The sequence below is a fragment of the Macrobrachium rosenbergii genome, chromosome 26 (genome assembly GCF_040412425.1).
Source record: "Macrobrachium rosenbergii isolate ZJJX-2024 chromosome 26, ASM4041242v1, whole genome shotgun sequence".
Lineage (NCBI taxonomy): Eukaryota > Metazoa > Arthropoda > Malacostraca > Decapoda > Palaemonidae > Macrobrachium > Macrobrachium rosenbergii.
This window is the reverse complement of record NC_089766.1, coordinates 18,650,381-18,676,140: the sequence shown is the minus strand read 5'-3', so window position 1 is coordinate 18,676,140 and position 25,760 is coordinate 18,650,381. Positions and strand designations below refer to the sequence as shown.

At 49.5% G+C, this 25,760-nt stretch overlaps 1 protein-coding gene across 1 annotated transcript; it reads right to left on the bottom strand.

Annotated features, from left to right (window-relative positions):
• Positions 1 to 4,047: 4,047 nt before the first annotated feature.
• Positions 4,048 to 16,088, bottom strand: LOC136852706 (golgin subfamily A member 6-like protein 26). Its single transcript, XM_067127621.1, has 3 exons — positions 15,780 to 16,088; positions 4,592 to 4,820; positions 4,048 to 4,355 (listed from the first exon to the last, which is right to left on the bottom strand). The coding sequence occupies exons 1-3, from the start codon at positions 16,086 to 16,088 to the stop codon at positions 4,048 to 4,050; spliced, it is 846 nt and encodes a 281-aa protein (XP_066983722.1).
• Positions 16,089 to 25,760: the final 9,672 nt, after the last annotated feature.

The following is a 25,760-nucleotide window of genomic DNA, read 5'->3' as shown; positions in this document are numbered from 1 at the left end:
AGTGATCTCACTACTCCAGATGTAGTGTGAGACAGCTGCCCTACAACTGGCTGCAGTGCTGACATCCACACTGCCCTCTGACTTTAATTTACTTTCAAGTGGGCTTGAATCTTGAGTTGGTGGTTTGTCTTACCAGCAGACCCCGTTTAATGGTGACCTACGTCTGCCAGACAATATTTTCATGGCTGAGTGAACTCCCCCTTTTTTGGTATACTATTCAGTATCATTGGACCTGGCACAAATCAATCGTCTCACTGTGAAGTTTTTACTCAAACATGGGTATTCTGATGTCACTAGACACTCAGGCAGAATTAGAGAGTTTGTAGGACCTTGCATATGTTTGAAGGTGTCATTAGTTTTTCAGCTTTGGTGATGTATATATATATATACTGATGCTTTATAAAGGAGTTTACAAGGGAACCATGGCATCTTATAGTCTGTCAGCTAGATGGGGGGGTTACTTTGCACCCCTCACCCCCCAGGACTTGACTTTATTGGCATGTTGTACATCTTAGTTCATTATAGACTAGGGAAAAAATGTTCCCATCAAAAAAAGTAATTTGCACTAGTATGAACGGTATGATTAAATTTGACCACAATTCCCTTCCAAAAACAGTACTCAATGTCCTCATCCAAATCTGTTTATATTGAATTATGCAGAACAAATAAAAAGACTGTATTGGCTGAACTTCATTAAGCCTTTATATACATACATTAAGTTTAATCATATATCAACATACAAGAAAACATTATATTATATGAATTGATATTAATGGAGTATTACAGAATATTAACTTATTATAAATCAAAATCAAATTAAATATATTAATGGAGTATTTACAGAATATTAACATAAATGAAAATCAAATAATTTATTTACCAAGAAAATCAATTAACTGCATAATTTAAGGCATTTGTCAGTACTGGCTGAGGAGTATGGTATATAAAACACTTCTAGTACTAAATTTGGAAAGTCACATTTCCTCATTACTATAGACAACAATGTGGCAACTGTAAAATTACGTGATGTAGACATTCTCTCATTCATCATCTTCACTCTCTTCACCGACATTCAATTCAATTGTTTCATGTTCTTCATCTGACTGGATAAACTCATCATTTTCTCCACGAGCATCCTCAATTCCTTCTTCTAATAGATCCACTAAAGAGACTGGCATTTTATCATCTCCACTTTATAATAGTTCAAGATTTACATTTGTTCTCTTCCAACCACCATGTTCAAGTGAAACTGGAATGCCCTGAATTGCAACATGGGCTAAATTCACATATTCTGGTGTGGTAGATTGGCTCTCTCTTGGCATGTTGTAAAAGCTTTGAACACAGGGTGGTGCACATGCTGATCAGAGTTGAACTGTTTCATCAAATCTCAGCTCTGACAACATCTTTGACCTTACAAACTTTAGATACCTTGCTTTGTTGATGTATCAGATTCTTTATTTGATCCACACAAAGAGAACACATGAAATTGTAAGCCTTGCATCAGAGTTTGTGAGATTTCCCAAGCTTCTCCTAGTTTTGCAAATATTGAAATGAACTCTTTGTTGGCCAACATCAATATCAGGGCTCTTATTTACCTTTTCCTCGTATTGCACTTGAACTGTCAGCATCCAAGAATTCATGTAGTCCTTAGAGTGCAGAACAAAGCTCCTGACCATATTCATTTCCAATTTTGTGATATCTAAAAGCCTGCTTATGTTACCATGGTCAGTTTCAAGGTACATGGATCTATGTTATGAGCATGTGCTGCAGGAATGAAAAAACATTTCAGTGTAGACATCACTCTCACCTTTTGTAACCTTTCTTGCTGGTGTACAAGGTATACAAAATTATTCGTGTGTCAGTTTCTTCTTGAGCTGACTTAAGAGCTTCAATTTCTGATACTTCAGTGTCAAAAGATCATATTAGCTGGCACTGGTGCCCCAGACACTACGTTATGCATCAAAAGATCATATTAGCTGGCACTGGTGCCCCAGACTACGTTATGCATCATGTTATTGTCGATTTCAAAAGGATTGCTGAAACATTGTATTGCCTCTTTCACCTTGTCAACAAAACTTTCCCCTCGTTTGATCTCTGTTGGTCTTAGGTCTTTATGCTGTCTGTACTGTCTGTTGTCATGTCTGCAAGACAAAATTGGCATGAAGGTATTTATTTCTCATGCGTTGTCTGTGCTACCAACTTTAGTATACTTTATAGTTTCTGGTAATTCCTAAGAGGCCAATACCACTACCTCCTGCTCCTCCTGTGGACTTTGCATGTTCATAAATGTTTCTTCAGTGGTCGTATCTACAACGCATCTACTGCCAGGCACAAAAGATCGAGCGACACTAAATGCTCCAAGTTTCAGCAGTTCCCTAGCTCCTGGATGACTCCAGTCAGTATTAGATAAGGATGTAACAAAATATGACATGTGACGAGCATAATTCTGTTGTCATGCGATACATGTAGGCATGTTGAACAAAATTGTTTTCTTTATGAGTTCTGCAAATTACGTACAAACTACACATTATCCATGTAACTGATCCGTACCTTGTCTTGCCAAGCTCACCTTTCCAAACTAAGTCTGTGAACTGAATGTAGCTATCAGTGTATTCCACAGTGCTCTGGTTTTGCATCAGTTCATCTAGAAGTGCCTCAGATGGTGCCTCTTTGAATACCCGAAGCAGTTTTTTTGCTTGTTCATCCAAAACTTCAAACACTGCATTGCCATCCAAAAATCTTTCCATGAGTGGTCTTTCTAATACTTCCAGCAGACATTTGTGATAGTTCATTGATCTGATTACTTAATTCTTTACATTCTCTACTCCTTTTCTAGAGTCTGTTGTAATAAGCCTTGCCTCCAAAGTGACATATCCTACTTCCTTTATCTTTTTCCAGTCACTTATGAATCAGCCATATATAAATGAAAGGTTTAATGGGGATTATGTGATATTCATATAGTGGATCTTACCATATAAGAAATGCCTTCGTGCATACACCAAGATCAGAGCAACATATTTCCGTCCAGCTCTGCACAGTACGTCAGACATTCTTGTACTGTACTGTACTCTGCAATTGGGCGCAGCATTGCCGGATAATATTCTATAGTTGTTAACTTCTGTTACTTTTCCTGTAATAGAGATGAACCCAGACCAACCAGGAAATATCTGATTTGCCTCCCTGCAATATGTATAGCATCATCCACAGCAAAAATAAACTTCAGTGATGCCCATCTCGACTGTGTTCTTCCCCCTCTGGGTAACGTTCTTGATTGATCTAATGGCTGGACCCTTCTTCTTATTTGGTATAAACACGCCCAGGAAAGATCATCTGTTGTGTATATTAAATGGCCGATCCGAGACTCTTGGCACATGAGAAGATCACCAGCATTACAGGTGCCGTGTTAATAATCCCACTGCCAACTGGTTTGTTCTGAAACTGGTCAAAGGTATCATGGTCAAGAGTGGTCTGATGGGTTACAGGGACTCTTATTATCAGGTGAGGGACGGATGAAATTACTGTGGTTAGGAAGTTGACACCTGGTCAACAGCTCTCCCCAGCATGTCCAATTCAAGTGAAAAATCATAGAACATAAGATGCCCAAATCTGTTCCACTTAGTCATATTATTTCAGCACTTTCGAACATGTGGCATATTGTTATACAGATTAAAATATCTTGGTGCATCTTCCATTTACCATCAGTTGAAGTCCTGCAAATATCCTGTATAATTGATGATATGGTATATACAATTTGGGGACATTTCATCTATGCTGGGTTGTCCAAGGAAACAATGTACACATTAAATTCAGTAAATCAGAGTACCAATATCTTTGATGTGTGTTAGAAGGTAAGTGGTTGGTGGCCATTGCATATCAGCACATGCTTTAAAAGCTTCTGATATTGCTCTGCTGAGGTACATTGCAGCTCACATGTATGTAGTCCCCAGAATCGAGCTCATATGCTGCCATTTGCTTCTTTCGACAGTCATATGCTGCCCTGAACAATGTAAGCAGAAAGCGAGCAGTACCTCCTTTGTCTAGATGACATTAAGCCCTAATTTGTCCTTTGTGTCCACTTGATTCTAGTTTTTTCATTTTGGATTTACTTGATCTGTGGTTGGGATTTTGGAAGTTAGTTTTCTCAAGTTCTGCAGTATACATTTTGTTAAGCTCAACAAGAGTGCACAGCTTTTTATTTATAATTGTTTCTTCTTCTATCAGTTTGCAAACACTAATGAATGCTGCTTGACCTGCCTCCTCGAGTGCTTTTTGTTGTTTCACTTGCTCGTGATCTTTACTCCGCCAGTACTCAGGATTTTGCATGTACTGCTCTTGGCAATATGGGTGATACTTTGCTTCACACAAATTAGAGTAGAATTCTTACCAACAACTTGTCGTCATTAGTAGTCTTTAGCTATCTGTGTGAATTAACACCCCTTTTCAAAATTCTCAGTATTTCTGTTGTCCACATCTTTTCACAGCGGCTTTTGATCTCCTTTTGTCACCAGAATGGCCAGTCTGGTGCAAAAAGAATTTATCAGAGTTTTCTGTTCACCGATGACCTAGTCATTTTGTTTTCCACATCACACACATTTTCTAAGATTTGGTTGCATGTGATAGTCCTTAGCTCCTATGACATCCATCATCTTTGCCTCGCATTCAGGAAGGTTTGCACAAACTTTGCTCATCCTTTTAGATGAGCCATGTGGCTCAGCTAGCCTGAGTTTCTTGATTTTAAGAAGTTTTTCAAATTGTCTGTGAGGGTAATCGACTTCATTCAAAAATGTAAATGAAGTCTCTTTATTCTTTGGTGGTCTTCCCTTCAGCATAAGAAATACTATGTAAATGTTAACTCAATAGTGCTTGTGATGAACCTGGCATGGAAATAAATTTGATATGGGTATTTAGGGAAACAAATACTGAAAAAGGTGAACATCTGGTTAGCGTCAATAATTTGCGGAGGAGCATTAGCAAAATGGACTAATTTATTGTACTCCAAATGTGTATATTATTTTCATTGGGAACAATTTTTTCCCTACTGTACTTATGACCTTGAGCTAACAAAAGTGCAATGAAGTTAAGTCCCTGGTGGGGTTTACAAAGAAAGTGGTCTATGCTGACGTACTGTTCTGAAAAGTTTGCAAAACTTTTACTTGAAACAACTGATGCGTATTGGGAAAGAGTTTCCTCAGCAGCTTTGTATGTAAGTTTTGAAAGATTGTACTATGATTTCTGTACCTTTAGACATTTATCAGTATCTGATTAACTGTTTTCCTTTTAGGCTGACGACTTTGGAGAACGGTTCACCATGAGGAGCAAAAGGGTGAGCAGCCCTGTTTGTTGTATACTAGAAGGACTAAAGCGTTTTGTCCGCCATAAGATCACTTGAATTGTGAAGGTAGATATTGTTAAAATTGAAATGTTCCACTTAATTCCTTTGACTGTGTCCAAGTTGAATTTGGTGCTGTATGTTACGCTTTAGTTGTCCACTTGAACTGTGGTAAAAAATTGCAAAAATGGTTTGTTGCACAACAGATCCAGACTCGAGAGAGTCAGGTATGTTGCTGAGCGCATTTCGAGCCTGATAATGTGCTGTAGTCTGTAGTAAAGTGAACTGATAAAACATTTTGGTAAAAATTTATAAAAACAAAATACAGTATGTGAACAGATATGCGCGCATCAAATAAAATTTTGAAGGGAGTGTTAACAGACTCAAGTGTAAATGGAAGGTAACTGAAGAATCCCACGTAGAGAGGAATGTGGTATCTTGACAGCGTGTATGATATGATATTCTCTTAATTTTCATAGGTATTTGATTCGTGCTCAGATACTATAAAGTTAGAGGTGGATGCTTTTACGTGAATATGAAAGTTCCTAATGAGTAAAATATGATTATAGTGAAAAATTAAAAATCCTTCCAAAATATTTATAGCAGTACAAAAATTGTTTATAATAGTCTTAAAAATAGAAAAGTTTCACTATTTTTAAGTTTGCAACCACCTTCATTATGTGAGAATGTGGGCCAGTTTTAATGTTAATGCTTATATTTTTAAAATGATTTATACAGAATAACAGGCAGCTTGACTTATAATGTTTATTATGTTAAAATAGTTATACAGGGAATAACCAGTGTGACATTCCCTGGACTTGAGGATAATTTTTACCCTACTCAAATTATTCCCATAGAGGTTGTGCCATAGCCACAACTCATGTGGTGCACTGTAGACATTGCTAAGGATTGTTTGCGTCCCTTCAGTCGCATCCACCTTATATAGCCTGTTGCTATTACTTTTTTCAACTCAGTTTACTCAGTCATATGCCTCTAACTGTTGCTTCTTGAGTACAGCTTTGAGACAGTCCTGGATTCCACTGCTTCCGTTCCTTGCAATTCATCTCGCCTTTCTGGATCTCATTATCGTGCTGTGCAGTCACCCATCTTACACCTCTTTACATGCGTCCTAAGCGCTGAGTTGCCCCAGGTGTCCCAGTGCTTGGTTTTGAGTGTAACCAAGTACCATTGAAACCACCATAAATCAGTCAAGTGAAATCTCGTAAATTTTTGTCTTTAAAATTTAGCACATTGAACAAAATAACAAAACCTCCTCCGTGGACTCTGACAATTTATAACTGTATGGATAGCTGTGTCACAATCTAAAAAATATCAAGTGCTTCTCATTCATAGGATTCACTTGATATCTAAAATGGATAGAAATACGCCTCACAGATTCATAATGCCTGTGGCTCCAGGATCACTCAGACTGGAGGACTGGCATGCATATGTTACCAAAAAAATTGATCGGTGAAAGATATTCTGAAGGGGTGACTGGTATGTCTTGCAAGATTTTCTACAGATCTGGGAAAGTCTTTTTGACAATGTACCTTATGAAGCAGTTTCTACACAAAAGATTATTCTGATAAAATTACAGAAGACATCTGCAGAATAGATCCAGGAATGTCCGACTATTTGCCCACGTGACGAAGATCTTTCTATTAGGCGTCTTCGTCGGGGACATAGCACGCTAGAAGAAACCGGTTTTTCTGAGTTTGTCCAATAAATTATCTTCTAGTTTGCCTTCTGGTGCGTGTCCTGGTTGCTTCTGGTGTCCCTCTGGTCGCCTTTTGGTGTGCCTCTGATTGCCTTCTGGTTGCCTTTTGGTGTTCTGGTTGCTGTCTGGTGTCCCTCTGGTCGCCTTTTGGTGTCCCTCTGATTGCCTTCTGGTTGCCTTTTGGTGTTCCTCAGGTTGCCTTCTGGTCGCCCTCAGGTTTGCCTACTGGTGCCCCTGTGGTTTCCTTCTGGAGTCCCTTTGGTTGCCGTCTGTTGTCCTGGTTGCCTTCTGATTGAATAACTAATGGTTATGAGGCTCCATCCATGCTGAACTCGCCAACTGTAAGTCTCTGTCTTTAATTTTTGCCAAGAGAGTTCGTCTTACCATTCTTTCAATTTGATGGCTTCTGTCCTCTTATTTCTAGTCTAATAGCTGCATCTCAGCAGGTTCTTCACGTGGATGAGATAACCCCAGCCAGCTTGTTCATGATGATCACTTGCAGTTCAAACATATTCTACCCTTCCCTTGGGTCCCAGACTGCTGACCACCCAGCTACAGAGGGCACTGAAGAAGAGGAACCAGACATGCAACTGCGTATGCATGCACGGCATCCCAGCAGTCACCAGTGCAACCCTAACCATGATTTCACCTCCTCACCTCCTGCAGTGAGGGTGTTGGTACCACAGTTAGTGGTGCAGTGGCTATCACTGTGACACCAAAAGTTTGCAGCTGAACTTCCTGCTCTAGTGCCTCCCAAAGGAGCCATTTGAAGAGAACTCTGGGCCGAGCAGTCGACCAATCCAATGTGCCCACCACACACTGGGACAAGCACTCGTCCAAGGGCCTCCCAAAGGAGCCATTTGAGGAGAACTCTGGGCCGAGCAGTTGACCCAATGTGCCCACCACACACACTGGGGCAAGCACTTGCCCCTAGTGCGCTTGTCTGGTGATGCCTCCCCAGAAGGAGCCATTTGAGAGAACTCTGGGCCAAGCAGTTGACCCAATGTCCCCACCAGTCCTAGTGCCTCCCGGAAGAACCACTTGAGAAACTCTAGGCTAATTAGTCAGGCTTCTTGAGGAGAACTCTGGGACGGCAATTCAGACCCAATGTGCCCACCACACACACTGGAGTAAGCACTCATCCTAGTGCCTCCCCAAAGGAACCACTTGAGGAGAACTCTGGGCCTAGCGGTTGACCCAATGTGACCACCACACTCTGGGCTAAGCACTCGTCCTAGTGCCTCCACAGAAAACCACTTAGAAAGTAGAACTCTGGGCCGAGCGGTCGACCCAATACCCCACACACACGCTGGGCTAAGCACTCCGTCAGTGCCTCCCCAAAGGAACCACTTGAGGGAACTGTGGTGAGTGGTCGACCAGCTCCCCTACACTCTGGGCCAAGCACTCGTCCTAGTGCACTCCCTGAGAAGCCACTTGAGGGAGATACAGGCCGAGTGGTCAATCAGTCTTGCCCACCACTCCACTGGGCTAAACATCAGTCAAGTGCCTCCCAAAGGGAGCCAGTTGAGGAGAACTCTGGGTCGAGCGGTCGACCAGTGTGCCTACCACGCCTGGGCGGCACTCGTCCCTAGTGCCTCCTGGAGAACCACGGGGAGAACTCTGGGCTGAGCGTTTGACCCAAGGTGCCTACCACACTGGGCTCAAGCACTCGTCTTGGTGCCTCCCGGAGGAGCCACTTGAGGGAGAACTCTGGGCCGAACTGTCAAACCAATGTACCCACCACACACACACTGGGCCAAGCACTCGTCTTGGTACCTCCCGAAGAATACACACTGGGCCAAGCACTGGTCCCTGTGCCTCCCCAGAAGGAGCCACGAGAGAACTCTGGGCCGAGTGGTCGACCCAGTGTGCCCTGCCTACTGGGCCAAGCACTCAGTCCAGAGTGCCTCTGAAGGAGCCGCAGGGGAGAACTCTGGGTCGAGAGCAGTCGACCCAGCCCGGTACCCACCACACTGGGCCAAGCACGCCCAGTGCCTCCCCCGAGGAGGCAGCAGGAGGGCTGGGCTGGGTGGTCGGCCAGTGTGCTCACCACACACTGGGCCAAGCACTCGATCAAGTGCCTCCCCAGGAAGAACCCGCCGGGGAGAACTCTGGGCCGAGACAGTCGACCAGTGTTGCCCACCACACCCACTGGAGCCAAGTGCCTACACACACACTGGGCTAAGCACTCGTCCCAGTGCCTCCCGAGGAACCACGAGAGAACTCTGGGTGTACGGTCGACCAGTGTGCCCACACCACACACTGGGCCAAGCACTCGATCCTGAGTGCCTCCCAGGAAGGGCCACTTGAGGCTGGGCCGGGCAGTTGACCCAGTGTGCCACCACACACTGGGCCCAAGTGCTCGTCAAGTTCCTCCCGAAGGAACCACTTGCAGGGAAAACTCTGGGCAGCGGTCGACAGTGTGCCCACCACACACTGGGCCCAGCCTTGTCCAGTGCCTCCCGAAGGAGCCGCGAGGAGAACTCTTGGCCAGAGTGGTCGGCCCAGTGTGCCCACCACACACTGGGCAAGTGCCCACCACACACACTGGGCCTGAGCACTCCGTCCTAGTGCCTCCCGAAGGAATTCCGCAGGGGAGGACTTCTGGGCCTAGTGGTCGACCCAATGTGCCCACCACACTGGGCCAAACACTCGTCCTGGTTTTCCCTGAAGAAAGCCACTTGAGAGAACTCTGGGTGGCGGTTGACAGTGTGCCCACCACACTGGGCCAACACTCTGGTAAGTGCCTCCCAGAAAGAGCAACGAGGAGAACTCTTGATGGCCAGTCGACAGTGTGCCCAACACACACTGGAGCCAGCCTTTCGACCAGGTGCTTCCTAGAAGGACACTTGAGGAGAACTCTGGGCTGAGCAGTCGACCCAATGTGCCCACCACACACTGGGCCAAGCACTCGTCCTGAAGTGCCTCCCCGAAGGAGCCCCTTGAGGAGAACTCTGGGCCGAGCGGTCGAACAAGTGTGCCCACCACACACTGGAGCCAGCTGCAACGTCCAAATGCCTCCCGAGAAGGAACCACTTGAGGAGAACTCTGGGCCGAGCTGTCAACCCAATGTGCCCACCACACACACTGGGCCAAGCACTCGACCTAGTGCCTCCCGGAGCCATACACTGGGCCAAGCACTCGTTCTAGTGCCTGGATGAGTGCCCCAAAAAGGTCTCTTGAGAACTCTGGGCCAGTAGTCAGCCCAATGTACCCACCACACACTGGGCCAAGCACTCGTCTAGGTGCTACTCCCGGAAGAGGAGCCTGTGAGGAGAACTCTTGGCGGCGATGGAGCCCAGTGTGCCACCACACTCTGGGCCAAGCACTCGTCCAAGTGCCTTCCCGAAGGAGCCACTTGAGAGAACTTTCTGGAGCCAGCGGTCGTCAGTGTGCCCACCACACACTGGGCCAGGTGCCCACCACACACTGGACCCAGGTGCCTACCACACACTGGGCTAAGCTTGCCAGATCCTAGTGCCTCAACGAAGGAACCACTTGAGGAGACTCTGGGCCTAGCGGTCGACCCAATGTGCCCTCCACACTCTGGGCCAAGCACTCGTCCTAGTGCCTCCCCGAAGAAGCCACTTAAGGAGAACTCTGGGCCAAGCGGTTGACCCAGTGTGCCCACCACACACTGGGCCAAGCACTCGTCCAAGTGCCTCCCCGAAGGAGCCACTTGAGAGAACTCACACAGACCAGGGGTCGACCCAGTGTGCCACCACACACTGGGCCAAGCGCTTGTCCGTGCCTCCCAGAAGGAGCCACTTGAGAGAACTCTGGGCGGCGATGCGACCCAGTGTGCCCACCACACACTGGGCCAGCGCTCTTCAAGTGCCTCCCGGAAGGAGCAGCAGGGGAGAGACCCGCCAGCGGCGGTCGACCCCAGTGTGCCACACACACTGGAGCCAGCGCTCGGTCAGTGCCTCCCGAGGCCCGCGAGGAGAACTCACCAGGCTGACCCGGTCGGCCTGGTTGCCACCACGCTGCGTGGCACTGATCAGTGCTTCCCAGAAGGAACCACTTGAGGAGAACTCTGGGCCTAGCGGCCGACCCAATGTGCCCACCACACACTGGGCCAAGCACTCGTCCTAGTGCTGCTCCCGAGAGGCTGTTGCCAGGAGAACTATGGGCCAGGCGGTCGACCCAGTGTGCCCACCACACTGGGCCAAGCACTCGTCAAGTGCCTCCCGAAGGAACCATGAGGAGAACTCTGGGCCCGAGTGGTTGACGGAATGCCTGACACACACTGGGCCAAGCACTAGTCAAGTGCTTCCCGAAGGAGCCACTTGAGGAGAACCTGCTGGGCCGACCCGGTAGTGTGCCCACCACTGGGCCAAGCACTCGTCCAAGTGCCTCCCGGAAGAACCACTTGGGAGAACTCTTGGCGGCGATCCCAGACTGCATTAATGCCCACCACACACTAGACAAACACTGTCAAATGCCTCCCGGAAGAGACCCGCCGAGGGGAGCTCTGGACAGGCTGTCAGCGTGTTGCCCACCACACACTGGGCCCGACACTCGTTCAGTGCCTCCCGGAGGAACCACACACTGGGCCAAGCACTCTCGTCCTGGTGCCTGGATGAGTCTGCCCGGAAGAGCCTCTTGAGGGAGAACTCTGGGCCAGTGGTTGACCCAGTGTGCCCACCACACACTGGGCCAATCACTGCGATCCAAGTGCTTGCCGGAAGAACCACTGGGAGGAACGCTGTGGGCCGAGCGGTCGAACCAGTATTACCCACCACACACTGGGCAAGCACTGGTAGTGCCTCCCAAAGGAGCCGCAGGGAACTCTGGGCTGAGCGGTCGACCCAGTGTGTGCACCACACACTGGGCCAAGCACTCGTCCAGGGTGGTGCTTGCCTCCCGAGAGGAACCGCTGGGGAGAGACTCTTGGCGAGTGGTCGACAGTGTGCCATCACACACTGGGCCAAGCCACTAGATCAAGTGCCTCCCAGAAGGGCCCGCAGGGAGGCTTTCTGGGCCGGCGGTCGACCTAATGTGCCCACCGCACTGGGCCCGAAGCACTCATCCCAGGCGCTGGACGGTGCCCGACCCAGAACGTGACACCTGGTCGACCGCTGCGACCAAGTTCATGTGGCTTTCACTTAGAGAAGGCACACTGAATAGCTGCCCAGTGATGTGATGAGCTTACACTGGAGTCTTGCTCGGCAGGTTCTCCTCAAACTCCCTTCGGGGAGAACCTCATCCACTGGGATGAGTGCCTCCCGAAGAGGAGCCTCTTGAGGAGAACTCTGAGCCAGTGGTCCGACAGTGTGCCCACCACACTGGGTATCACTCATCCAAGTGCTTCCCCGAAGAAGACCACATGAGGAGGGCACTCTGGGCCGGCGGTCGAACCAGTGTGCCCACCACACACTGGGCCGCCTTTCATCTAGTGTCTCCCAGGAGCACTTGAGAGAACTCTGGGCAGTGAAATTGCGACTTAATATTAACCCACCACACACTGGGCCAAGCCACTGCGTCCTAAAGTGTCTCCCCGGGAGGAACCACTTGAGGAGAACTCTGGGCAGTGGTGGGCCCAGTGTGCCCCCACACACACTGGGCCAAAGCACTGGGTCCTGGGTGCCTCCCCCGAGGAACCCACTTAGAGAACTGTGGGCCGAGCTGTCAACCCAATGTGCCCACCACACACACTGTGCCAAGCACTCGACCTAGTGCCTCCCCGAAGGAGCCACACACTGGGCCAAGCACTCATCCTAGTGCCTGGATGAGTGCCTCCCCGAAGGAGCCTCTTGAGAACTCTGGGCCGAGTGGTTGACCCAGTGTGCCCACCACACACGGGCAAGCACTTTCGTCCAGTGCTTCCCAGAAGACCACGAGAGAACTCTGGGCCTAGCAGTCGACCAATGTGCCCACCACACACTAGGCCAAACACTCGTCAAGTGCCTCCCGAAGGAGCCACATAGGGAGAACTCTTGGCCAGGTCGACCCAATGTGCCCACCACATCCTGGGCCAGAAAGCACTCGTCAAAGTCTTCCCAGAAGAACTCACTTGAGAACTCTTGGCTGGATGGTCAGACAGTTTGCCACCACACACTGGGCCAGCACTTGTCACGTGCCTCCCAGGAGCCACGAGGACTACAGGGTCAGCGGTGGAGCCAGTGCCCACCACAAACTGGGCCAAGCACTCGTCAAGTGCCTCCCGAGCCACATGAGGAGAACTCTTGGCACGACGATTAGGCCCAGTGTGCCTACACCACACATTGGGCCAGCTTGCTGTCCAGAAGTGCCTCATGGCGCACTTGAGGAGAACTCTGGGCCGAGCGGTCGACCTAATGTGCCCACCACACACTGGGCCAAGCACTCGTCCTAGTGCCTCCCCGAAGGAGCCACACACTGGGCCAAGCACTCGTCCTAGTGCCTGGATGAGTGCCGCCCCGAAGGAACCTCTTGAGAGAACTCTGGGCCAGTGGTTGACCCAGTGTTACACACCACACACTGGGCCAATCACTCGTCCAAGTCTTTCCCCCGAAGGAACGAGGAAGGGCTCTGGGCCGGCGGTCGAACCGGTGTGCCCACCACACACTGGGCCAAGCCTCGTCAGTGCCTCCCAAAGGAGCCACTTGAGGAGAACTCTGGGCGAGCGGTCGGCCCAGTGTGCCACCACACCACTGGGTAAGCACTCGTCCAGTGCCTCCCGAGAGGCCACATGAGGAGGAATTCTTGGCCAGGTCGACCCAATTGTGCCCACCACACACTGGGTCAAGCACTTTCGTCAAGTGCTCCCAGAAGACCCTTGAGAGAAACTCTTGGCCGACGGTCGAACCAGTGTGCCCACCACACACTGGGCCAAGCACTAGATCAAGTGCCTCTCCCGAAGGGAGCACTTGAGGAGAACTCTGGGTCGACCCGGTCGACCCAGTGTTGCCCCATACACACTGGATGGCACTCGTCCAGGGTGTTGCCCGAAGAGCCCACATGAGGAGAACTGTGGGCCGAGCGGTCGACCCAGTGTGCCCACCACACACTGGGCCAGCCTCGTCAAGTGCCTCCCGAAGACCCTTAGGGGAAAACTCTGGAGCGGCGGTCGACTAATGTACCCACACCACACACACTGGGCCAACACTCGTCCCTGGTGCCTCCCCCGAAGGAGCCACACTGGAGCCAGCACTCATCCCTAGTGCCTGGATGAGTGCCTCCCGGAAGAGCCTCTTGAGGAGAACTCTGGGCGAGTGGTTGACCAGTGTGCCCCACCACACACTGGGCCAATCACTCGTCCAAGTGCTTCCCAGAGGAGCCACATGAGGGAGAGACTCTGGGCTGGCGGTCCGAACAGTGGCGCCCACCACCACTGGGCCAAGCACTCGTCAAGTGCCTCCCAAAGACCACTTGAGAGAGAACTCTTATTGAGGCGGTCAGCAGACGTTTCACACACTGGGCCAAGCTTTTCGTGCAAGTGCCTCCCGAAGGAGCCACATGAGAGGCTTTCTTGGCCAGTGGTCGACTTAATATTGCCCACCACACCTGTGGGTCAAGCACTCGTCAAAGTGCTTCCCCTGAAGGAGCCACTTGAGGGAGAACTCTTGGCCGGCGGTCGAGCAGTGTGCCACCACACACTGGGCCCAGATCGTCCAAGTGCCTCCCCAGAAGGAGCCACATGAGGGAGGAGCACTCTGGGCTGAGCGGTCAGACCAGTGTGCCCACCACACACTGGGCCAAGCACTTTCGATCCAGAATTGGCTTCCCCGGAAGAGCCATATGGGGGAGGCTGACGGTGGTCGAACAGTGTGCCACCCCCACCTGGGCCCAAGCACTCGTCAGAATTTGCTCCCCAGGGAGCCGCCGGGAGGAACTCTGGGCGGCGGTGAACCAGTGTGCGCCACTACACACTGGGCCAAACTTGCTCGTCCAGGTGTTCCCTGAAGAGCCGCGAAGGAGGGCACTCTTGGCGGCGGTCGAACGACCGCCCCACCACACCACTGGGCCAAGCGCTCGTCCAAGTGCCTCCCCGAAGGAGCCACTTGAGGAGAACTCTGGGTCGAGCGGTCGACCCAGTGTGCCCACCACACACTGGGCCAAGCACTGATCCAAGTGCCTCCCGGAAGAGCCATGGGGAGAACTCTTGGCCGGCCGGTTGACCCAGTGTGCCCTACACACTGGGCCAAGCACTCGTTGATGCCTCCCCAGAAGAACGCAGGGAGAACTGGGCCGAGCAGTGGGCTAATGTGCCCACCACACACTGGGCCAAACACTGGGTCCTGAGTACTTGCTCCCACGTGGGAGCTGGCGGTCGACCCAATGTTGCCCACTGCACATCGAGTTGGCACTCACCCTAGTGTCTCCCGAAAGGAGCCATTTGAGAATTCTTGGCTGAGCAGTTGCCATTGCACCCCCAACCATGATTTCGACTCCTCACTGCCCCACCTGCAATGAGGGTGTTCATACCACAGTCAGTGGTACAGTGGCTCTCTCTGAGATTCAACACATAAGCAGCTGCACATCCTTCTGTTGTCCCTTCACGTCCCCAGTCCTGGTAGATGAGCGGTTTCATCCTTCTCCTTTTCGAATCATTGGAGAGTCCTTTGGTCATTTCATCTTCAGTTATCATTTCTGTTCGTAAAAGAGAGGCACCAAGTCCCACCAACGTTGCATCAATACAACACCACGTTTGGTATTGAAGAAGAATGGGAAGAGAGAGGTCCAAGTATTTAGAGAAGGGACGTTAAGTTATGACTGAACTAAGCGAAGTCTCCATCCCAGTGTTGTTACCTCCTGCCACATCTTTTCCTTCTCCCGCTGCTCTTGGCTTCGTTTTCGCTGCTTTCTCTCCTGTCTAGCCATAGCTGCTTCCTCTAGCTTCAGTTTTTTCAGAGCCTTCTGATTTGCCAGGAACTTGCGTATCTCTGCAACTTTCGAATCTTTCATCCTCCTTGCCTTGGCCTTCAGACGAGAAATTTCTTTCATTTTAGTTTGAGGTTTCATAATATTTTGAAGGTCTTCCCAAATGAGGGCAATAATGTCTAACTTTGCCATTCTTGCTTTTTCAGAGCTTTGCTCTGAAAAGTCTGCAGTTGTCATCTTTACAAAAAAAAGAAGAAGCCTAAATCTGGCTGTTTGAAGATGGGTAAAGTTGTTCCTAAACGACTGGCTATGACTGGGCTGGCTGACTCAGGCTTGAAGTACGGATATAATTTTAAGCTGAATTCTGCATTTGTGCTGAGCCTGCTATTCCGTTATTCTTCTTGAAGCGAAGAAGGCTGATCTGTGTGTTTTTGTTGCTACTGCTGCGAACGAAAATGACAACTGAATGAGAAAATTTCTCCAGCTGTTCGAGAAGAAGAAGACAACTCGCCTCCTCTGGACTGAAACGTGGCTAACAGAAGAAGAATGTGCGGCTTTACTTATGTCGGTCATCTGAAGCACTGACTGTGACATATTACTCATTACACGGTAATTTGTGAAGAAGGGTCAATCATGGTTGAGAACAACAACTGCTCAACCAAGAATTCAAATAGCCGAGGAAGACACTGGGAGTGACGGCAATGGTATGGTACATTCATGCGAGGAAGGCATAGGGCAGTGCTTGGCTTGTGTGATGTTTTGTAGCAGTGAAAATAACCTTTCAGTACTGGTTGGTCTTTGGCGAATGATATTGAACGCTGGTCAACACTGAGCAGGACACCCTCATATTGGCGGAAGGCACTGAGCATGCGTGATAAACACTGGGTGTTTCGCTCGACGAAGTACTCTCGAAGTGGCTTTCGCTTCGAGGAAACGTGATGTTTATTACCCCCAAGTTCTCCTCAAATGACTTTCCTTCGAAAGCTTTGCCTGAACGAATAGCAACGGTATGATAGCCTGCAGATCGACCGCTCGCTTGTCAGAAACAACACTGAGAACACTGAACGGTAGCGGCCCGGTGTATTATTATTGCGTCTCACTCATATAACCGCTAGAAGCACTGAACTGGCGGTAATGTTCCCTCGCATGACTCACTCGAGAAAACACTGGACAGTACTGATGACAATGATGAGCACTGGTTGACGCTTCGACGGGGTCTCTCCGGTAACCGCTGAAGCACGCGCTGGACAGTGCGACCAGTGTCGTGACAAGCACGTGAATAAACTATCGGCAAGCACTGAGAAACGCAGTGCGGCGAGTGTGTGGTGTACCGGTGCCCTTCGGCAAGTTCTTCTCAGCCAACTGAGAGCGTGCTGAACGCTAGCCCGGCGATGACACTGGTTCGACCTTGCCCTTCGGCCCGCGGTGCCCGAGCGCGAACAGTGAGCTGGTGCTCGGCGAAGACCGCTCAAAACTTCCTGAGGCACTTTCATCCGGGCGCGGGCGCAGTGTGGCCGACTTCCTTTCGAGAAGGCGCAGGGCTGTGACAGTGGTGATCTGCGCTCGGCAATACGCTAGTGTGCTGAGAAGACGCGGGCGGGTCGACCGCTCGCTTACGGTGCTGTGTGACTCTTTCGAGCACGGACAGTGCTGTTTTAGATCGTGGCTCGCTGCTTTCGGGGCTGCGAGCGGTCAACGGCCAGTGCGGCTGACAAGTTCGAAACAACTAACTGAAACCTGGACGGTCGCTGTTTAATGACAATGGTCGTGATCAACCACTTCGCAAGTATAATGACTCCTTTCGAGGAAGGCACTGAACTTTATTGTGTGAGGCACTGAAGTCATTCCGCTCTTAATCAGTATTTTCCTTTTGTTTTGCGAACGAGTGTAACCCAATGTTCAATATTGAGCTTTACTGAGCCGACCTTTCGGCCAAAATCTCACAGACAGTGGTGGCCCGGTATTGTGGTCAACCGCCGGCGAAATACTAAACTGCTGGCGTTTCATCAGAGCATAGGGCTGAAACAATGCTCGCCGGCACACTGCAACGTTTGGCTGACCGGACTCTCACTCAAAGTAACCTTGCGGCACCAGTGTGCTATTGCAATGCAGTGTTTTACTGAGCAGAAGGATCATGTGTCGAAGGCATGAAAGTGCTTGGCCAGACTGTATTGAGCACTGGTCGACATATTGAGATTCTCCTCAGTAACTTCCGGCTGCATGAACAACCCCGAGCGACAGGCTCAACTTTAACTAAATTACTCGGCAAGTTACTCTCAAGTAACTCGCTAAACGTTGGCAAGTATTGGCGGCAAACCGACCATCGCAATAAGTTCATAATGTCTTCGAGAAACACTGGACTGGCCAGTAATGATGAGCACTGGTGTTATAAGCTGAGTTCTGCCAGAGGCTACTGGTGATGTGACTGATGATGTGATATTTTGCAGATGTATGGCCAGATCAAACTTTCTTCGGCGCAGGCACTAGAAGACGGTGCTTTGTTGAAAGGCGCAGATCAGAGATAACTATTTGTGTGTAATGACAGGCACGGCGAGTGCTCTTGAGAGCACCTCAGGGCATTAATATTGACAATGTGTGCTCAGAAGATTTACTAAGTTTCTGTGCGTGGTGTCGGTACCACTCGGCAGAGTTGGCGGCGGGCGGCGGCGGTGGTATTGATGACACACTGAACTAAACCATCGACTTTGTATTAACTTCGCTAGGAGGCGTGGCTGATGTTGGCCCAGTGTGTATTAAACTAGATATTACTCAGCTCAAGTTACTCCTAAAACTCTCCTTCGAGGGCATAATCCTGGAATGATCACCTCCCCGAAGAGCCTCTTGAGGAGAACTCTGGGCAGTGGTTGACCCAGTGTGCCCACACACTGGGTCAACACTCGTCAGAAGTTGCACTCCCCAGAAGAGGAGCCACATGGGGAGGAACTCTTGGCCGGTGGTGGAAGCCCAGTATTGCCAGCACACTGGGCCCAGCACTTGTCTAGTGCGCAGATAATGTAACCAGTGGCGTATTGAACTCAGAAATAATCACCGAGCACTGGGCAGTGGCAGCCAGTGTGTGATAGTTTGCTGGTCACCACTCGTTCATGTCGAGGAAACATGGTTCATGCCAATTGACCAGTGATGAACTGGAATGGAAACCGCCAGCAGAGATACGCAAGTGTTCACGAGAGAACGCCACTGTGGCAGTGTGTGATGGCGCTCATTACGATTCTCACCAGTGTGCCGAGCAGCGAACGGTGATGACCCGGTGTCAGTGAAGCTTTGGTCAACCGCTCGGCCCGAGATGACGACACTCGTCCGAGCATAGAAGACGAATTGCTGGCAATGGCCGAGAGCGATCGAATGCTTGACTTGGTGTGTGTGGCTTTTCTTTGTGAATCAATTCTGGAAGTGTGAGCGCGTCTTTTACTGACTATGCCATTTTCGGCAGGGTTCTTCGCGAAGTGTTCACCGAGACTGCAGTGCTGGTAATGATGAGCACACTAACGATCGGCGAAGTTCTGTTAACTCGCTAAAAAGCTTGGACGATAACGGCCCCAGTGTCGAGCTGCTGGTCAACCACTCGACAGAGTTCTCCTCAGTGGCTCCTTGGGGCATGGACGGTGCTTGTGTGAATGAAGCACTGACAGCTCGGCCCGCTCAGTTCCTCGAGTGGCTTTGCCGAGGAGAACACAGGGCAGTGGCAGCGGTATTGGTGGAGAGCAGGTCGTAGGCTGAGTTCTCTCAGAGTGGTTCGCTCGAGAGCTTACTGGGCGATGCTGGCTAGTGTGTGAACGGCTCAAATCGACGGCTCGGCCCGAAGTTCTCTCAAAATGTGCCGAGAGGAACACTGAACGTGACCCCAGTGTTAATGATGAACACACTGAATACAGGTTCTCCTCAGCGTCGCCGAGGAAGCACTGGGCTTGGCCCAGTGTGAGCAGGCACACTGGAGTGCGACCCTTCGGCCCAGGTTCTCACCTCAAGTAACCTTCGGGGAGGCACTAGTTCTTAGCAGCCCAGTGTGGCGTATTGAACCACCTGGGTCTTGACCCCCGGTTCTCCCAGTAACTCCCTTCGAAGACGCAGATGATGTAACTTGGTGTGTCTCAACCGCTTGGCCCAGAGTTCTCCTTGAGATGGCTTCTTCGGAGAGGCACTAGGACGAGTGGCGGGAGTGTGGAGGGCACATTGGTCGACATGCTAGCGGGTTTCTCACTCTGATGGTTTCCCGCCGTTTGAGGCATAGGGCAAGATGTTCAGCGCCAGTAATAATCCGTGTCGTGTTTATTCAGTGATATTGATGGCTTACCCTGGCTTAATGGTGACACTGGATCGACCAGCTCGGCAGAGTTTGCACTCGAAGTAACTCGCTCAGGCATTTGAACGAGATATGGCTTAAGTAATGATGGCTTGCAGGTCGACGCTCGCCAGTTCTGCCATGTATTCCATCGAAGAACACCTAGACACAGTAGCGGCGGTATTGTATTGAGCCACTCGGCCCAGAGTTTGCTCCTGCGCGCCCCGGGGGCACTCATCAGCTTTAGAGCGATTGCTTGGCCAGTGTGGCGGGAGGCACTGGGTCGAGTGCTTGGCGGTGTGTGTGGCACACGTGGTTAACAGCTCGGCAAGTTCAAGTAATTCAGGCTGCCGTGCCCAACCCAGTGATAATTCACACTGTCGGCGCCAGCTGGCGATCAAAATCGCTGGGAGAACACCAGTTCGCTGGCCAGTGTTATCAGTGGCTATAGTCATTTGCTCAGCGAAGTTCTCCTCCAGTGGCTCCGCCGAGGAAGCGCCTGGCGAGTGCGGCCCGGTGTGTTGAAACAGTCTGGCTCGACTGATTCTCTCAGTAACTCGGGAACGCGGACGAGTGCTTGGCGGTGTGTGGTGGGCGCACTGGGTCGCACTTTCGACCAGTTCTCCTCCAGTGGCTTCTTTCAGGAGCACTTCGGACGATTAACTTGGCCGGTGTGTGGTGGGCACATTGGGTCGACACTGGGCCCGGTTCATACTCAGAGTGGTTTCGCTGGAGGCACTGGGACGATGTAGCCCAGTGTGTGTGGTGGGCACTTAGCCCAGTAATGTGCGTGAGCACTGGGTCGATATAGCTGGGTTTCTCAAGTGGCGCCTGAGCACTTGGACAAGCACTGGCCCAGTGTGTGGTGGGCACACTGGGTCGACCACCGCTCTCGGCCCAGGTTTGCTCCTCAAGTGGCTCCTTCGAGGGAGGAACTTGGACAGTACTTGGCCAGTGTGTGGTGGGCACACTGGGTCCCTGCTCGGCAGGGTTCTCCTCAAGTGGCACTAGGAGGCACTAGGACAGTGCTGACCAGTGTGGTGGGCACATTGGGTCGACCTGAGCCCGGTTCTTCCTCAAGTGGTTCCTTGAGGAGCACTGGGACGAGTGCTGTGGCTGGTGGGCACTTGGCCAGTGTGTGGTGGGCACGCACTGGTTGACTGTTCAGCCCAGGATTCTCCTCAGTAGCTCCTTCGAGGAGGTACTTGGGCTGGTCTGGCCAGTGTGTGGTGAGCACACTGGGTCGACCACTCGGCCCAGAGTTCTCCTCAAGTTGCTCCTTCGGGGAGGCGCGGGCAAGTGCCCAACCCAGTGTGTGGTGGGCGCTGGGTCGACTGCTCGGCAGTTCTCCTCCGTGCTCCTTCGGGGAGAACGCGCGGACAGTGCCAGCCCAGTGTGTGGTGGGCACACTGGGTCGACAGAAGTTCTCCTGAAGTGGCTCCTTCGGGAGGCACTAGGACCCAGCCCAGTATGGCCCAGCTCCTTCGAGGCACTAAGACAGATGCTTTGGCCAGTATTGTGAGTGAGCATTGGTTTGACAGCTCGGCCCAGAGTTCTCCTCAAGTGGCTCCTTGGAGGCACTAAGACAGATGCCCAGCCCAGTGTGTGGTAGGCACATGGGTGGGCCGCTCAGCCCAAGTTCTCTCAAAGTGGCTCACTGGAGGCATAGGACAGTGCTTGGCCCAGTGCGTGTTGAGCACCATTGGGTCGACCACGTTCGACAGAGTTCTCCTCAACTGGCTCCTTTGAGAGGCTTGCGGACAGTCACTTAGCCAGTGAGTGTGGTGGGCACATTGGATTGACTTCTGCTCGCTCAGGTTCTCCTCGAAGTGGCTTCTTCAGGGAGGCACTAGGACGAGTGCTTGGCCCAGAGTGTGGTGGGGACATTGGGTCGACCACTCGGCCCACAGTTCTCCTCAAGTGGTTCCTTTGGGGAGGCACTAGGACGAGTGCTTAGCCCAGCGTGTGTGGTGGGCATATTGGGTCGACCGGCCAGGTTCGCCAGTGGCCTTCGTGAGCACTAGGACGAGTGCCAGCCCAGAGTGTGGTGGGCATTGGGTCAACCGCTAGGCCAGAGTTCTCCTCATTAGTTTCCTTTGGGAGGCACTAGGATGGGTATTACTCCAGTGTGTGGTGGGCACAGTGGGTCGGCCTTTCGTCTGAGTTCTCCTCGAAGCCTTTGACCCACTGGCCAGAGTTTCTCCTCAAGTGGCTCCTTGGAGGCACTAGGGCGGAGTGGGGACATTGGGTCAACTGCTTGGCCCAGAGTTCTCCTCAAATGTCCCTTCGGGGAGGCACTAGGACAGAAGTGCACTGGGGCAGTGCTTGCCCCAGTATTATTAGTGAGTGAGCACATTGGGTCAACTGCCGGCCCAGAGTTCTCCTCAAATGGCTCCTTTGGGAGGCCCTTGGACAGTGCTTGTCCCAGTGTGGTGGGCTTTGCATTGGGTTGGTCGACTGCTCAGCCAGAGTTCTCTTCAAATGGCTCCTTTGGGAGGCACTGGAGCAGAAGTTCAGCTGCAAACTTTGCGAATTGTCCTGGTGATAGCCACTGCACCACTAACTGTGGTACCAACACCCTCACTGCAGGAGGTGAGGAGGTGAAATCATGGTTAGGGTTGCACTGGTGACTGCTGGGATGCCGTGCATCGCAGTTGCATGTCTGGTTACCCTCTGTAGCTGGGTGGTCAACAGTCTGGGACAGGGAAGGTGATAGTATGCTTGAACTGCAAGTGATCATCAGTGAACAATGGTCAGTTATCATTTCTGGAAGAACCTGCTGGAGATGGAAGAAGAGACGTGAAATAAGAGGACAGGAAGCCATCAAATTGGAAAGAATGGTAAGACGAACTCTCTCTCTTGGCAAAAATTAAAGACAGAGATTCTACAGCTGGCGAGTTCAGCAGGCGGATGGAGCCTCACTTAACCGTGGTTATTCAATCAGAAGGCAACCAGGACAACAGACACAACTGACAAAAGGGACTCCAGAAGGGAAACCACAGGGCACCAGTAGAGCAAACCTGGGGGCGACCAGAGGCAACCTGAGGAACACCAAAGGCAACCAGAGGCAATCAGAGGACTAAAAGGCGACCAGAGGACACCAGACGGCAACCAGAACGCAAAGGCGGCAGAGGCAATCAGAGGCGCAAAAGGCAGCCAGAGGGACGCAGACGCAACCAGGACGCAAGAAGGCAGCAGAAGATAATTATTGAACCAAACCTAAGAAACCGGTTTCTTTAATTGTGCTATGTCCCTCGATGAAGACGCTTCTAATAGAAGATCTTTGTCACGTGGGCAAATAGTCGGATATCTGGATCTATTCTTGCAGATGTCTTCCTTCTGGTAATTTTATCAGAATAATCTTTGTGTAGAAATCAAGTTTCATATAAGGCATTACTGTCAAAAAGACTTTTCCCCGAGATCTGTGTAAGTGCAAGACATACCAGTCACCCCTTCAGAATATCTTTTCACCGATCAATTTTTTTGGTAACATATGCAGACATCTCCAGCCTATGATCCTGAGCCACAGGTATTATGAATCTGTGAGCTTTTATTTCTATCCATTTTAGATATCAAGTGAATCCTATGAATGAGAAGCACTTGATATTTTTTAGATTGTGACACAGCTATCCATACAGTTATAAATTGTCGGAATTTGGAGGAGGTTTTGTTATTTTGTTCAATGTTTTAAATTTTAAAGACAAAATTTTGAATTTTAATTTTGACTGATTTATGGTGGTTTCACAATTGGCACTAAACCAGCTTTGGGACACTCAAAGGGCAACTCAACAGAAACAAAGAGTGTTAATCTAGTGACTGCACCTTTTGATATTGAGATCAAAGAGAGATGACGGAACGGAAGGTGGGAACCAGGACAAAGCTAGAAGCTGTACTAAGTAACAGTTAGAGGTGTTAAGTAGCAAGACTGAGAGAACGGAGCTGAAAAAAGTAATAAGTAACAGGCTATATAAGGTGGATGTGGCGGGATCGAAGGATAGAGCATCCTTTTAACAATGTCCTCTACAGTGCACCACATGAGTTGTATTAGGGCACAACCCTCTATAGAGACTTTCAATTTGGAGTAAGGATTATCTGTCCAGGGAATGTCATACTGGTTATTCCTGTATAACTATTTTAACATCATAAACATTATAAGTCAAGCTGCCTGGTTATTCCTGTATAACTATTTTAACATTATAAGCATTAACACGTGCACAAACTATTACATTCTCACATAATGAAGGTGGTTTACCAACAAAGAAATTGAACTTTTCATTTACATCATTACTCAATTGCTGTGCTATATAAATATTTTGGAAGGATTTAATTTTCACTATAATCATATTTTACTCATTAGGAACTTTCATGATAAATAAAACTCACCTCTAACTTTATAGTATCTGAGCACGAATCAAATACCTATGAAAATTAAGAGAATATCATATCATACACGCTGTCAAGATACCACATTCCCCTCTACGTGGGATTCTTCAGTTACCTTCCATTTACACTTGAGTCTGTTAACACTCCCTTCAAAATTTTATTTGATGCGCGGCATAATTTTCGTTCATGATACTGTATTTGTTTTTATGAAATTTTTACCAAAATGCTTTACCAGTTCACTTTACTACTACAGACTACAGCACATTATCAGGCTCGAAATGCTTCTCAAACATACCTGACTCTCTCGGTCTGATCTGTTGTGCAATAACCATTTTACAGTACTACAGTTCATGGACAACTAAAAGCGTAACATGACACCAAATTCAACTTGACACAGTCAAAGTTAAGTGGAACATTTCTAATTTTAACAATATCTTACCTTCACAATCTGTTGATCCAGGTGACAAACTGGGCTTAGTCCTCTTTAGTATACAACAAACAGGGCTGCTCACCCTTTTGCTCCTCATGGTGAACCGTTCTCCAAAGTCGTCAGCCTAAAAGGAAAACAGTTAATCAGATGCCAGTAAATGTCTAAAGGTACAGAAATCATGGCACAATCTTTCCGAAAACCCATACCGGCTACTTTGAGAAACTCTTCCCAATACACGCATCAAAGTTGTCATAAAAGTTTCCTGACTTTCCCAGAACAGTACGTCAGCATGAACCACTTTCTTTGCAACCCCACGGACTGCTTCATTGTGATCTTTGTTGGCTGGTCCTTGGGCACGGTAGGAAAAATTGTTCCCACGAAAAATACACGGGTACAATAAATTATCCATTTGCTAAATGCTCCTCCGCAAATTATTGACGCCAACCGGATGTTCACCTTTTTGTTGTTTCCTAAATACCCATAATCAAATTTATTTCATACCATATTCATTTCACAAGCATCATTGATAACATTTCAGTGTGCTGAAGGAAGACCGCAAGAATAAAGAGACTTCATTCATTTTGAATGGAGTCGATTGCCCTCCTGTTTGAAAAACTTCTTAAAATCAAGAACTCAGGCTGAGCCACATGGCTCGTAGACAAAGTTTGGGAAACCTTCCTGAAATGCGAGGCAAAGATGATGGATGTCATAGGAGCTGTTAGACTATCAGCATGCAAATCCAAATCTTTAGAAAATGTGTGTGATGTGGAAAACAAAATGACTAGGTCATCGGTGA

Bases quoted from the DNA above. Each gene is read 5' to 3' on its own strand.
- LOC136852706 (XM_067127621.1), bottom strand. From the start codon at position 16,088: ATGACAACTGCAGACTTTTCAGAGCAAAGCTCTGAAAAAGCAAGAATG. The intron at 4,821-15,779 runs GTAACAACACTG...CTTATGCTGAAG, and splicing joins AGGAAAAGATGTGGCAGGAG to GGAAGACCACCAAAGAATAA. The intron at 4,356-4,591 runs GTGTGTGATGTG...ATTTGTGTGAAG, and splicing joins GCAACCAAATCTTAGAAAAT to CAAAGTATCACCCATATTGC.